At 46.8% G+C, this 15,907-nt stretch overlaps 1 protein-coding gene across 2 annotated transcripts in view; it reads right to left on the minus strand.

The window, feature by feature from the left end:
* Dip2b (disco interacting protein 2 homolog B) overlaps positions 1 to 13,004 on the minus strand; it is a 197,576-nt gene extending 184,572 nt beyond the window's left edge. For both annotated transcript variants that reach the window (XM_013348681.2, XM_026782823.1), the window contains exon 1: positions 12,781 to 13,004. In XM_013348681.2, coding sequence (XP_013204135.2) covers positions 12,781 to 12,880 — 100 coding nt within the window. In that variant the 5' untranslated portion in view covers positions 12,881 to 13,004. The remainder of the gene's footprint in view (positions 1 to 12,780) is intronic.
* Positions 13,005 to 15,907: the final 2,903 nt, after the last annotated feature.

Below are 15,907 nucleotides of genomic sequence, written 5' to 3' on the forward strand. Positions count from 1 at the left end.
AAGAAGAAGAAGAAGAAGAAGAAGAAGAAGAAGAAGAAGAAGAAGAAGAAGAAGAAGAAGAAGAAGAAGAAGAAGAAAAGAAAATTTAGCTGTAAGAAACATCATCAGTGGGGTAAGAAGAGTTAGCAGACCTTGAGTCAGAGCTATTCTCACTGAGTGCAGAGGACTGGATGATAAGAGATTGTACTCCTTTTCCTATGATCCCAACAATAGTTTTAGGTTCCAAAAGCAATATTTACTTAATAATGACGCTACAAAAGCTGTGGGGTCTAAATATTTAGGCATAATTTGCACATGTAGCATTAGGACTAATTAACAAACAAAATAAACATGAACACTGCTTCCTCTGATGGCAGAACAATCACACAGGACAGCACAGGCAGGAGGTGACAGGCTCCCAGGCCACCTGCATCCCAGTGCGGGGGAGGATACTGAGACCCCTCAAAAAGACAAAGGGAAAAAACAGAGGGGTGGAGCTGGAGAGATGGCTCAGCGGTTAGCAGCACAAGCTGTTCTTCCAAAGCTCTCACATCAGGCAGCTCACAACTGTGTACAACTCCAGCTCCAGAGGGTCCAACACTCTCTGGCTTCATGGTTATCTGTGGTACAGATATACACACAAACACATAAATAAGAATAAATAAATCTTAAAAAAACAACTGGCCACTGGGCAGTGGTGGTGCAGACCTTTAATCCCAGCACTCGGGAGGCAGAGACAGGTAGATCTCTGTGAGTTTGAGGCCAGCCTGGTCTACAGAATGAGTTCCAGGACAGGTTCCAAAGCTACAGAGAAACCCTATCTCGGGGGAGGGAGAGGGAAGGGGGGACACAAAAACAAACAAAAAACCCATTAAAAAAAAAATGGTCTACACAGTGAATTCCAGGCCAGTCAGGGTTAAAAAAAAAAAACCTAAATTGCCAGTCTGGCTTCAAACTCCTGAGCACAAATGATCCTCAGCCTCCTAAGTAGCTGGAACTACAGCTAGGGATGACCACATACAGATTCAAAGTTATTTTTTGTTTTTGTTTTTTTTTTAAGACAGTGTCTCTCTGTGTAGCCTTGACTGTCATAGAACTCACAGAGATCCACCTGCCTCTGCTTCCAAGTACTAGGATTAAAGGTGTGAATCAACAGGCCTGGTTCCAAGTTCTTTTTCTAAAAAGAAAAAAAAAAGGCTTTTTTTTTTTTATATGGATGCTTTGTCTGCACATGTGTCTGTGGACCATATTATGTTCTTAACATCTGTGGAAGCTAAAAGACAAGGTCAGATCACCTGGAAATGGGAGTTAAAATGGCTGTGAGCCCTTGTGTGGGTGCTGGGAATGAGACCAGCAGCCAGTACTCTTAACCACTGAACCATCTCTCCAGTCCAGATTCAAAATTATTGAAAGATGTTTTTATAAATCTCAGTAAAATGAGAAATGGGTCCTTAGCTTTCCGATGGCAAGTGAACACATGATCTGTTCCCAAGGTTTCCTCAAAGTAATGAAGTCATTTTTCTTCTGCAAAATGAGTGGTCAACTGTGGTGCTGCTTAACTAACAGCAAAGACTGAGATTCTAGGAAGGCGGAGATGGTTTTCTACCACCCGTAGAACCAGTTACGACGATGCCAAGTTCCAGTCACGATGCCTTAGTCACTTCTGATTGCACTTCTATCTGAAGGAAATGTCCTTCCATCTCTGAAAAGGAGCAGGTGTTTTCCCCTACAGAGAATTAAACACAGTGTGAAGAATCTGGAGCTACCTTCAGCCAATGACCCACAGAGCCTGTCCTTTCTGGAAGACGCCCTCCTTCTCAGGGAACACGGCCTAGCAAATGAGAAGAGTTCAGCTCAGCCACCTTTCCCGCTTGTAGAGCTCACTCTCAGAAGCCTATTCACTGAGAGCAAAAGGAAAACCAAACAGCTTGGTTGGGTTATTTCACTCCAACCCAAGTCTAAAACGCTGTAACTTCGTCCTTCCTATTCTTTTCCCTTCCAGAAAGATCCTGAGAAATAAGCAGTCTTAAACTTGACTAACTGAAATAGAGCATTGGCCAGGCAGTGGTGGTGCACACCTTTAATCCCAGTACTCAGGAGGCAGAGGCAGGCGGATCTCTGTGAGTTCAAGGCCAGCCTGGTCTACAGAGCTAGTTCCAGGACAGGCTCCAAAGCCACAGAGAAACCCTGTCTCAAAAAAGAAAAAGGCACTGTAAGCAAAAGCAGTGTACTATTCCCTACCTCTAGATAAACCTGATAGACCAATACAGTCACGTCTCCTGTGACTAGCCATGACAGCACACATCCTCTTTCTCACTGTTACCTTTACTTCTACATTATCTGAGAAACAGGTTTGCTACAGTTGGGGAAGTCGTTTCCTGCTGAATGAATCAGAAACAAATCACAGGAAAGAGCCTGATGAGGACCAAGATGCTGCCGTTGCACTCAGAGCTCAGGTTTCTTTTGGTTTTCTCAAGGAGGGACAGCAAACCACTGTACTCCACTTTCCCCCACCTTCCCAAGACACCAAGGATGGTCTCTGCTGCTTGTGTGGCACAATGAGCCAGCATGCACACAGGTGTGCTAATCCTCCGTGCTCAGCCACACCCGACCTGCAGTCTGAGACTACACTCGGCTTCTTGTCTCACCTGCTCTTACTCAGCCTGTCTGGCACAGCCTGGCCTCGGCTGCCCTTATGTAGCAGATCATGGCCTATGCGTGCCTCCTGGTGCAGTCATTTTAGAAAGGCTGGCTTGTTTCTGATTTTAGTTGGTTTGTTTGTTGCTGTCTGGGTTGTTTTGTTGTTGTTATTGTAGTTTTCTGTTTTTTAAAGACAGAGTTTCTCTGTGTAGCTACAGTGCCTGTACTAGAACTAGCTCTGTAGACCAGGCTGGCCTCAAACTCAGAGACCCGCCTACCTCTGCCTCCCAAGTGCTGGGATTAAAAGCGAACACCACCACCACCTGGCTTTTTTTTTTTTCTTCTTTTTTCTGTCTTCACAAAGCTTTTCCCAAAAATATATACTCACTCTTTGTTCTTTATTTCTGACTGACAGAGTAATCACAAGGCCATCAAAGAGAGGCCTCTCAACTTCCTCCTCTACCACTTGTAACTATCTGCCCTTTCCTCTTTCTCTGATGCAGCCACTCCACTTTGCTGACTCAAGAGGGCCATGTTCCAAGTCCCCAAGCCCCTCTACTCCAAATCTAACATGCTCAAGTCTCTCCTGTTTGGCCAGCAGAAACGTGACAGTGCCCACCACACCAGAAGCTGCTTCTGTTCCTGTGGGGTGGACAAGGGTCCTGCACCATTCTTTCTAGTGGGGAAGACAAGGAAGAGACACACAGACAAGCACCTACTACTTCATCTCCTCACAGCCAGGCTGTGCTCCTGCCAGCCTCACTTGCACTTCTCTCGGCTTTGCATGCTTCCCCGAGAGTAACGCAACATGCTGGAGACTCCACACACAATCCCTGTCCCCAGGGCCACCAAAACTGCCTGCAGTTCCAGCATGAAGACCGCCTTGAGTTTGAGCCAGCTTAGATCACAGCAGGAGTACCAGTCCAACCAGGGCTATGTAGTGAGACCACTTCCCAAAAAAGAAACACAACCACCAACAACAAAAGAAGCTCAGGCAAAAGCCACCACTAGTGGTCTCCTTCGCCTGTAAATTCAGTGGCATCTTATAAATCTACTTCAGTCAAGCGGCCTCAGCAACTGGACTCTTAAGGGAATCCCCACTGCTTTGCCCTTTCTCTCACAGCCACCTTCTTTTCCAGGTTCCTTTTCTGCAGCTCCAAATGTTGGTACTTCCCAGAGCTGTTTTCTTCCTGCTGCACAAACTCTCCTAGGACAACCTCCATCACACCCATCACAGAGGGGCAGACTGAGGAACACTGAGCGCACCTGCAGGTCAGAAACTCCGGCTGCTACAGACCTTCAGCTCTGTGTCCTCACCTTCAGTGAACCTGGCTCTATCTCCCCTCTCCCCAGAGCGAGGCTCCTCCCTAAGTTAGGAACAGGGCCAGCCAGGCCAGCTCTCTCTTGAAGCCCCAGAGCATAGCAGTCCGCTAGATTCCTCTGCCAAATCTCCTGTCTGCAGCCCGACTGCTTCTCCAGTCAACAATTCTGCCTCCTTAATTACAGGTCACCACTCCACGCCCTAACCTCACTGTGGGGGAAGTGGCTCTAGCAGCCTCTAGGGGAGCCTCCTGCCCTTGCTCTCTGGTCTCAGTCCTCATCAGTTAGGGCCACTACACACTGTATCCTACGTGAATGGTGCCCTTTATCACGTGACATAGGAGTCGAAAACCATCTTGTCTGAGGACAGCACTTAGTCTTTCAATTCTTTCCTAAGAAAGGAACACGGGACTGACTGACACAGGACTCATGAAGTGGCCAGCCACTAAAGCAAACTGGATTCATTACAATCTTTAAACATTAAGAATTCATTTTCTTAGAGTTTCTTTTTCCTTCTTCCAACTGTGTGTGTGTGATATGCACGTGTTGGCACACATGTGTAGAGCTGCACATGCATGTGGGTACACCTGATGCTGGGAATCATCCTCAGGTGGTTGGCTCTTCCACCTTTATTCAATGAGGCAGAGTCTTTCAATCAACCCAGAGCTCAATGATGTTGTGGCTAGTCTCCCTAGCCAACTTGGTCTGGGGATCCCCAGCTTTGCTTTCTGAGGTTGGATTGGGCTGCCACATCCACCCAGTACTTAGCAGGCTCTCTAGGGTGCAAATGCCAGTTCTCATGTTTGATGCTAAACTCCTGAGCCATGCCCCAGCCCTTTATCTTTTTTATCTTTATTAAAACAATAATATATTCTACCAAACTTTAATTAGATCAACATTCCAAGATGAACCATGTTATCCTACAGAACTGAATATCTGCAGGACATCAACACAGACCCCCATTAGAAGTCATGACCACCTGCATCCAGCTGGGAATACATGGTCCACAAGGCAGCCCCAACCCCGGTCAGCCTTCAGCCATCCTGCATACAGAGACGCACTGTGGGTATGGACTCCAGTCACAATGTTGTCACAATTCCCTTCCTCCATAGTCACCTGCCCAAACTCCACTGAGTCCCAATGGCACCATTTCCCACACAAGAAAGAATGTGCTGGCTACCTAGAACTCCGGCTTCTTAACTTATAAATGGTAAACAATCAATTTCTATTATATACCTATCACCCCGTCTACAGAATTCTGTTATAGCATCGGAAAGTCTTAGATGATGTATTGGTTGCTGTCTTGTTGCTATGACAAACTACCTGACAGAGGTATTTAAATCCTTAAAGGAAGGGTTCATTCGGCTCACAGTTAGGGTGCACAGTCCATCATGGTGTGGAATGCATATGGTGGCAGACGACCGCTGGTTCACGCCTTGGCAGTCTAGACAGCACAGAAAGATGTGTGAACTTGTGTCTGTTTTCTTTCTTTCCTTTTTTATCCAGTCCAGGACTCCAGACTGTAATATGCTACCCACACTAAAAGCGATCTTCCTACTTTCCCCTCAGCTAACCCTCTCTGGAGAAGCCTTTGACGATACATCCAAAGGTCCATCTCAGTAATTCACTGATGTTTCTTGGTCCAGTCAAGTTGTAGTTTGCATATAATTGGCCCCCATAAGCTCATAGGGAGTGACACTATTAGGAGGTGTGGCCTTGTTGAAGCAAGTGTGGCCTTGTTGGAATAGATGTGGCCTTGTTGGAGGAAATAGTCACTGTGGGAGCGGGCTTTGAAGTCTCTTTTGCTTAAGCTTCCCTCTGTGTGATACTTGTTCAACTTCCTGTTCCTGCAGGATGTAGGATTCTCAGCTCCTGCTCCAGCACCGTGTCTGCTGCATATCTCCATGCTCCCTGCCATGATGACAATGGACTGGACCTCTGAACTCTAAGCCGCCACCTCAATTAAATGTTTTCCTTTATAAGAGTTGCCGTGGCCATTTTCCTTCCCAGCAGTGGACCCTAACTAAGACAGCGCTGACAATGAAACTGAGCACCACAGACAGAAAGCAGGCACTCTGAAACAATGGCCATCTTTGGACAGAGAACTAGCTGTAGAGGAGTTGAGACAAGAAGAAGCTTTGGGTTTACTAAGTGGTCCAGAGGGATACCAGTGGTGTGCACACAGCAAAGGATCTCAGTGCTAGACCTGGGAGTCAACTGAGGGCCGCTGACATCTGACGCCCTGCCCTGGGCATGCGTGAGACTGCTCTGTACGTTATATGTAAGTAAGATGACGAATAATGACAAGCTACTGAAGGCACCTGCATCAGAAGCAAGATGGAGTGAGAAGCCAGGACAAAGCATGAGAACAGCCTGGAAACTACAAGGAATCAAGTTAAGAAGAGAGAAAATATTGTGGAGACCATAATCCACAGAGCCAGGTATGGTGTTCACACTTGTAATTCCAGCATTCAGGAGGCCAAAGCAAAAAGATTACCACAAACTCAAAGTTACCCTGGACTACAGAGACCTGTCTGAAAACGGTTAAAAAAATAAAACAGTAAAGGGCTGTGCCCAGCACTACAGCAGTACCCAGAGGTACCCAGTCTGAATCGAGGCAACTAGCAGTCATGGAAACAGCTGTATTGGTGGTGGACTGAGCAGTAAGCAAAGGCAAAATAAGAGACACAGTTGGGCCAGGCGGTGGTGGCGCACACCTTTAATCCCAGCACTCGGGAGGCTGAGGCAGGCGGATCTCTGTGAATTTGAGGCCAGCCTGGTCTACAAAAGCTAGTTCCAGGACAGGCTCCAAAGCCACAGAGAAACCCGGGGGGCGGGGGGAGAACACAGTCGGTATCTCCTCCACTCTAGACACATGACAGCAGGCAGCCACTCTGAGAAAGGTTTGTTGTGTTTTCTCCCATCTTCCCCAGAAAAAAACTGGAACAACTATAAATGCTGAAGAGAAGAGACCAAGAGTCAAGAAGTCACATGAGAAGCTGAGTGAAAAGACAACGGTGAAAAGATTAGGAATGAAGAGATACTTAAGGCAGGTCCCAAGCTCCCACAGAGGAGGACAGGGGGGTAGATGGGACTGAGAACACAGTAGGGGTGTGCACTTCAGAACAGGGAGGACATGGTTCTTCTTCTGGAAAATGAGGGAAAGGGACTAAGAGTAGGAACTGAAGAGATGGTTCAGGAGTAAGAGCCCTGTCTGTTCTTGCAGAGGACCTGGGTTTAATTCCCAGCACACACACGGTGGCTTACAACCATCCTGACTCCAGTTCCAGGGGATCCAAAGCCCTCTGACTTCGCTGGTGTACATCCATACATGCAGGCATCACATAAATAGCAAAACAGCAAAAACAAACAAACAAAAAACTAGTCCACACTTGGGAGGCAGAGGCTGGTAGATCTCTTTGAGTTTGAAGCCAGCCTGGTCTACAATGGCGAGTTTCAGGATAGCCAGAGCTACATAGTGAGACCCTATCTCAAAACGAACAAACAAACCCTTCAGTTCACAGAAGTACATCCACACTACACTGCACTTAATTTACCATCAACACGTGAAACTTCCCACCAGCAATCAACAACAACAAAATGAGTTACTGATGTGTTCAGAAGCATTAGCACTGACCCCAAGGTAAGCAACATGCAAGCTTATCTGTTCCTTCAGCAAACTTATAATGCAAACTTATAAATAAACATCGAAACCCTGGACTTAGCAAAGACTTCAAACCAAAGCTCTAGCTTCTGAAAAGACCAAAGGTCATTCTAAAGAGAGGCCAGAGGGCCTGGACTAGAGTTCAACAAGGCTGGCTGCAGGTCAACTCAAAGGAAAAGATACCAGAAAACAGTTGGAGGAAAAAGCAAAAGAAGTGCTCACTGGGCACAAGGGGAGCTTGGGTCCATCCTGCTGGACGGCTGAGGCACCCACACCAGCCCTCCAAGGCTACAGAAGCCTGAATCTCAGAACCACACTCATGCTCAAGCCAAGTGCCTGATCCTTCAGGCTTGGGTACATTCTCATCATGCATATGGCAGACGATGAGTGAAAACAAACCGCAAGCTTTTCGGCTCCAGCCTTCCGCAGGAACCAGCGTGTGCTAGAGCAAGGATCTAGGCTGTCAAGAGAAATGACGGTAGAGTGAAACCTTGCTTAAAAAACCTCCACCAAGTGACCTCATGCATCACTTCACAAGGACCCTGTTCATGAGAACAACCAAGTCACTGAGCATACACGTGTTAACTGCCCCTACATGCCATATTATACCAGCCCATATTAAACTTCCTTACAACTCTGGCTTCTACAGTTTATATTAAATGAAAAGCAGTTTAATTAATCAGAAAACATGTGACTGACAAAATATAAACAGGCAAGAAGGGGCATTATTCCATATTTTGGCATAAGAGAGCAATGGAGAATTACAATAATAACCGTACAAACCCTGGGGAAAATTCTTTTAAATTATTTAAATAAATAAACGATTCAGGTATGGTGGTGCAGATTTAATCCCAGGACTTGGCAGGCAGAGACAAGAGGATCTCGAGGTCAGCCTGCCTGATCTATACAGTAAATTACAGGGCAGCCAGAGCTACACAGAGAGACCCTGTCTCAAAAACAAATCAATCTATGGGGGCCAGGCATAGTGGCTTCTAAACCAGCCTAGACTCTCTTTGCAATGAAGGGGAAAAAATAAGTAAAATCTACACAGCCTTGCAGGAGAGTGCTCTGCTCACCAGGGTGATTGTGACACAGCCCCATGACAGAGCGCTCATGGGGGTGATGGTAGATGCTCACCTAGCATGTGTAAGGCCCTGACTCAATCCCCAATACTCCAATAAAGAAAATCAGACATTTTAAACACATGGATCTGGGGCTGGCCCAATGGTTCAGCAGAAAGGCACCAGCCAACAAACCTAACAACCTTAGTTCACCATTCAAGATCTGGATGGTGGGAGGGAGAAAACTGATCCCACTGTTCTCCTGATTTCCATCAAGCACCATGACACGTGTGTGCGAACACACACATGAGCACACACAGACACACACATGAGCTCATGTGCATACATAGTATGTAATTAATAATTAATGTAATTTAATAAAAGTCTATAGGACTGAGAGAGGCTAGAAATCAGTGGTAGAATGCTTCTTTAGCATGCAGCAATATAAATAAAAATAATCTATACTCCAGACTTGAACTCTTGACATCAGGTATTTCAGTTGCCTGGGGGGGTGGGGTATGTAGCCTACAACTCCATGAATTCATGACACATCTAGAGGGAAGTGAGTTCCCGCTGCAGGTAAACTGAAAGGCTTTACAAATTTTCTGCTGATGAAAGTTGACCTGCTCATTTCTGAGATTAAAATTCAGTCTGCCCATATTTCCCCTTTCTTTTCAACCCTCCTACAACTCCTAAGAAGGTGCCCTCTATGTCTCCACCTCCAAGGTGGACTCTGTGCCACTTTCAGGACTCAGAGACAGGGAATGAAACATGTAGGGACAGGGGGTGTGATGCTGTTCATGCCCAGAAGTGTCCAAACAAGAAAAGGGAGGCTCCCTTCCGGTAAGTGTTGTTTTATCTTAAATACCTTTCCAGCCGCCACCATCTCTGGGCTGTTCTCAGACACGGAAAGACTTGCTCACCCTCCAGCCTGCACCACCAGCACTGGCCTAACACCCAGTGCTGTGCGCCTGCCAAATCACCGCCTTTGCTACCAACTATACAACTTGTACTTACAGCTCTCTGATGCTTTTCACAACGGGAAAGCTTCCTCTTTCTTAGAAGGCAGCCCCTGTGCATGGCTCTATCATGGTCTTGTGTGACGTTTTGTTGACTTTTTTAGAGATGTCCCCTAGCAGGCTGGCACAGCATCCTGTTCACCTCTGTATCCTCCGCACAGGGAAGGCAGCTGAGCAGCAGGCAGACACAGTGAATCTAAGAACCGACAAGGCTATGCAGAACTGTGGCATAAACACTGAATGCAGTGTTTCCTAGGGGGAAATCTGAGCAATCACAACTCAGATAGATACTGCAATTGTCCAGATTCCATAATAATATCACGGCTTGAGATAATGGTGCCCACTCGATGGGCAGTGTTAAACAAAATCCTTTAACCTTTCTGAGTCCAAATTTTCCTTGCTGTTAAACCAAGAAGGGGGTAAATATACCTGTTCTACCCCATCGAGAAGGTTAGTGATGTTCAGATGACAGTGCATAGGAAAAGCATCACACAACAGATGCTAGGTCAGATTTAAACAGACGATGCTCATCAAGCCCATTCCACCAAAGGGGTGAAGTCCAACAGAGCTTACTGTCAAGGGAGGACACAAGCAGATCTGGGAAAAGATAGAAATAGGAACTATGCTAAGAGCCATATCCAACTCATCTATCAAGCTCACTTATAAATTCAGTTTCTAAATGGTTCTCCAGACAGTCCCAGGCTGTTAGTGCAGAAGCGGTCCCTGGTGAGCGGCTGGAGAAGCTGACCCATCACACGGCTCTGCAGGGCTCTTCACGGGCTCTGCGGCAAACGGCCCAAAGGAGGCACCGACCTACATCTCACCCGATGTGTGATCAAAGCCTGCAGCACAACACACACGTCCGGACACACACTGATACACACACAAAGAAAATTCTCTGCCAGTAGTTTGCTCAGATTCTCCTACCTTTAGGACCAACTACAGCCTGAAACTAAGAAAAAAAAAAAAACAAAAAAAAACAAGGAAAGACCAAATCTGCCAATGTAAGCAAGTCGTAACAAACACAGAGGTCTTTAAAAGAAAAAAAAAGCAAAGTTTTTTTTGTCAGAACAGTAATTATAGAGAAAAACTTTTTTTTGAAAAGGCTAGGTCAAAATATACTGCTGATGTCACAAACACCACCACAGATTTGGGGACCCTTGCTGATGTCACAAACACCACCAAAGATTTGGGGACCCCTGGCTTATTTTAACTTCACTTGAACTCCAAATAGCACCAACCATCTGTGTACTTGAAGCAAGACAGACAGATGGCCAATCCGCTGACATTGCAGGCTCAAGGTTTCTCAACTGTTATCTCCTTCTGGAGCACGAAAACTAAAATGCAGGCTAATGCAGTACAAATCCTTAAGAAATAAATTTAAACTAAGCCATGTGCCAATCAAAGCATTCTGCCTGGGAAAATAACCCATTCACTTGACCTTCAGATGTCTAAAGGCTGCTGTCTCCAGTTTCTAAGACTTTCACACCTTTCTCCGAGAGCAGGGTGAGCTAATCGGCAGCAGATCCTCGAAATAGGTCCTCAGAACAGCTCTCTCCACACATGTCTAGAAACACCCTGAGTTGTAAACAGTCGCGCAGAGCAGATCACATCCAGAGGAGCGCCCGGGACTTCCCTTTCCCGATGAAAGCAATCAGAACCTATTTTTAATCTCCCTCTCACGCAAACATCCAGCCAAACCTCCCTTTCTGGCTAAGGAAAGCCACAGCTGATTTGTTATTTAAAAAAAAAATAATAGTAACTGTTAAAAAAGATTTGAATGGAGTTAATCAGACTTAATGACAACACTTTCACACAAGGATGACAAGGCAAAGGAAAATCTTAAGGGAAACATATTTTAAGAAACTACTTCAACTGATTTTTTTTTTAACCTGGTGAATATTTTGACCAAAGGTATCACCGGGCAACCAGCCCAAAGGATTCCTATCTTCCTAAGCACATCCCAACTGATTAATTGAAAAATAATATGTTGGTAATTACATGCAGGTGAAAACACACCACCCTATACATTGGGAAAGCCTTAAAGTGTTATTAAAATTAATTATTTCCTTCAATTGCTTAAGATTTGTAACACTCAAATTCATCCTGGTTTTTCACTGTAAGTGACTTTTAAGGGGAAAACCCCTTTAAAAAGCCATGGTAAGTTAACAAAAGTCAGAACTGGAACTCTCCTGGGAACTTGGTCACATTCTTTCCCTCCTTCCCCATCAACAGTTTCTAATGCACTTGAAAAATAATGGTGACGGCCTTTGGCAAGGAATTCAACAATATGTAACTCTGGAGACATCAGCAAAGTACTGACACCCAGCGCAGAGAAAATGCTGCTTTTGTTCAGAGGCCGCCTGCGATAAAAACAGGAACTTTACAGAGAGAGAGCTGGTGGCAACAGCGCATTCCCTGATCACATGCCCACAGCCGGCATTGCGCTTCTCATTGTTGTCCAAGGGACTTTTCTAGTAACAGTGTCTAGATATAGTCCATGTTTGAAATTATCTAAATAAACCCAACCCTCCCTGTACTAATCCATTGTCAAAAGAAAGAGGGTGCTGGCCAGGATTTGCACGTAACCGGTAGCCACCTCTTCAAAGACTCCAAAAGATGATCAGATGCGGAAACCCAGCCTGAATACAGGTGCCAAGAAAAAGCCCCGCTGCCCCCCATGAGAGAAGCAGTCTAAAAGCAGCAGCATCGGGTGTCTCTCTGGGTTAGCGCCACTGCCTCTAACCTCGGACCCTCAATGGCTTCCCCGCTCCTTTCTCACGCCTGTCACTGGTGAGGCACCTCGCATTGTTAGAGAAGCAGGAAGAGATGGAGCTGCGGCGTTGCCCTGGGTCTCTTTCCAAAGGCAGGAGATGGGTGCAGGCGTGCGGCCCTTCAGGAGAAAGGCAGGGCAGAGGGGCAAGGTGTCAGCCGGAGGGCGCAGCTTTGTCTCGAGCTGACCCGTCTCCAAGTCCTGCTGGGGCCCCCAGGGACAACAATGAAAGCGCAGCCACGCTTTGCGGGTGGGGAGCGGCGAGCACCCGGCCCAATCTCCCCGCAGGCCGCCGCCCGCCCGCCCGGGCCGCCGCGCGCCTACCCTCCGACAGCTCCAGCTCCAGCTCCGCCAGCTGCGCCCGCACCTCGGGGGGCAGCGCGGCCCCCGCGGCCGGCGACGGCTCCAGGCCTCGCTCCGCCATCGCGGCTCCGCCAGCCACACTCCGGAAGACGAGAGGGGGCCGAAGGAGGGACGGACTGACGCGGGCCCACACCCCGGTTACAGGATCCGGCTCCAGCCGCTGAGAGCCGCCGGCGCTGCCGCTGCTGCCGCCGCCGCCGCCGCCATGAGCTGGGGTCACGTGAGCGCGCGGCCCCGCCCCCGCCCCGAGGACGCCCCGCCCCGGAGGCGCAGGAGGGCGTGGCTACGGCGCCCTCTGCCGCCGGGCTTCGGGAGCGCAGAATGGAGTCGTCTCGGCTCTGCCAGGGGAATCTACAGGAGACTTACCTTCCAAACTCTAAAGCAAGGAATTTCCTCCGAGGCTTTTGCCCTACTTCTTCCAGCCCCTTTCATCCCCTAGAGCATGCCTCTGTCCTGTCCTTTCCCCCATTTTGCCTAATGGCCACCTCTCTAAGAGGACCTGCAACAGCCCATGCCATGTCCACCAGTTACCGAATTCCACCTGGCAAACCCTCCCCCCCTTTTTTTCTTTTTCAGTTACAAGCTTTAAGACAGGAGAAAGCTAAGTGTCTCGTGCATGTAATCCCAGCACTCCGAAGGTGGAAACCGGAGGATCTGGAATTCAAGGTCGTTTTCTTTCCTCAGTGGGAGGCAGCCTGGGTTACCTGAGACCTGTCTCAAAACACGAGAAAAAAGAATTACAGTAGAATGTGCTACATCTTGTCTTGATTCATAAAGAATTATAAAAAATGAAAACAAAAAACCTTAGTTAGCAGTGGAGGGGGAGTGAAGGCATGGTTCCGTTCTTAAGACCACTAACTGCTTTTGGTAAGGACTGAAGCCCAGTTCTCAGCACCCATGCTACGGGACCTGAAGCCTTCTGTGACCCCCACATTCGCATACAAACAAAATTCTATTTATTTGCTTCTTTGGTTGGTTGGTTTGGTTTTTCGAGACCCAGCTTCTCTGTGTCCTGGAACTCATTTTGTAGACAAGGCTGACCTCGAACTCAAGAGATCCACTGGCTTCTACCTCCCAGTGAGTGCTGGGTCTCAAAGCATGCCAGCACCACCACCCACCAAAATAACTTCATTTTTTTATTATTATTTATTTATTACATACCAATCCCAGTTCCCCGTCCCTCTTTTCTTCTTGTTCCCCCATCTTCCCCCCACCCCACCCCTCATCCACTCCTCAGAGGGGGTAAGGCCTCCCCTGGGAAATCAACTCAGTCTGTCTTCTTGAGGCAGGATCAAGGCCTTCCCCACCCCCACCATCCCCACCCATGACTTAGGCTGAGTAAGGTATCTCTCCATAGAGAACGGGCTCCACAAAATCAGTTCATGCATTTGGATTAGATCCTGGTCCCACTGCCAGTGGCTCCACACACTGCCCACACCACACCAGGGTCACCTGCACTCAGGGGGCCTAGTTCAGTCCTGTGCAGGTTGTCCAGTTGTCACTGCAGACTCAGTGAGCTCCCAGAAGCTCAGGTCAGCTGAATCTGTGGGTTTCCCCCTCATGGCCATCTCCCCTTTGTTCATATTATCGCTCCTTCAATTGTCCTCCGGGAGCTCTGCCCAGTGGGTAGTGGTGGGTCTCGGCATCAGCTTCTGTTTCTGGAACAGGGTTCTAGTTTCTCTGGGGTTGTGGAAAGGCTGGTTAACCTTTGCTTAATGTCTGATATCCACTTATGAGTGAGTACATACTATATTTGTCTTTCTGGATCTGGGTTACCTCACTCATGATGGTTTTTTTTTTTTCTAGTTCTGTCCTGCAAATTTCAAGATGCCATTTTTTTTTTTTTACTGCTGAGTAGTACTCCATTGTGTAAATGTGCCACATTCTCCTTATCCATTCTTCAGTCGAGAGGCATCTAGGTTGTTTCCAGGTTCTGGTTATTATGAATAATGCTGCTATGAACATAGTTGAGTACATGCCCTTGTGGTATGAGTGTGCCTCCTTTGGGTATATGCCCAAAAATGGTATTGCTAGGTCTTAAGGTTGACTGATTCCTAATTTTCTGAGAAATCGCCATACTGATTTCCACAGTGGCTGTATCAGTTTGCACTCCCACCAGCAATGCAGGAGTGTTCCCCTTACTCCACATCCTCTCCAGCATTAGCTGACATCAGTGTTTTTGATAGGGGTAAGATAGCATCTCAGAGTTGTTTTGACTTGCATTTCTGCTAAGGATGTAGATCATTTCCCTATGTGTCTTTCAGCCATGAAATTCTTATATTAGATCTGTACCCCATTTTGTAATTGGATTATTTGGAATTTTGTTGTCTAGTTTCTTTTTTAAAGATGTATTTATTTATTCATATGTTTATTAGTTTGTTTATGGGTTAGGGTTAGTGTTCTGTATCCCTGCAGGCCAGAAGAGGGCACCAGATCTCACTACAGAGCCACCGTGTAGTTACTGGGAATTGAACTCAAGACCTCTGAAAGAACAGTCTGTGCTCTTAACCACTGAGCCATCCCTCCGATATCTAGTTTCATGAGTTCTTTATATATTTTGGAGATCAGACCTCTGTCAGATGTGGGGTTAGTGAAGACCTTTTCCCTTTCTGTAGGCTGTCGTTTTGTCTCACTGAGCATGTCCTTTGCTCAACCAGAAGCTTCTCAGTTTCAGGAGGCCCTATTTATTAATTGCTGCTCTCAGTGTCTGTGCTACTGGTATTATATTTAGGAAGTGGTTTCCTGTGCCAATGTGTTTAAGTGAACTTCCCACTTTTTCTGCTACGGGGTTCAGTGTGGCTAGATTTATGTTGAGGTCTTTGATCCATTTGGACTTGAGTTTTGAGCATTGAGATAGATATGGATCTGTTTGCACTCTTCTATATGTTGATATCCAGCTATGCCAGCACCATTTGTTAAAGATGTTCTCTTTTTCCATTTTATATTTTTAGCTTCTTTGTCAAAAATCAGGTGTTTATAGGTATCCGGGTCTTTGATTGGTCTGCTTGTCTGTTTTTATACCAATACCAGGCTGTTTTCAGTACTGTAGCTGTGTGGTAGAGTTTGAAGTCAGGGATTGTGGTGCCTC

Source organism: Microtus ochrogaster, chromosome 15 (assembly GCF_000317375.1).
Source record: "Microtus ochrogaster isolate Prairie Vole_2 chromosome 15, MicOch1.0, whole genome shotgun sequence".
NCBI lineage: Eukaryota > Metazoa > Chordata > Mammalia > Rodentia > Cricetidae > Microtus > Microtus ochrogaster.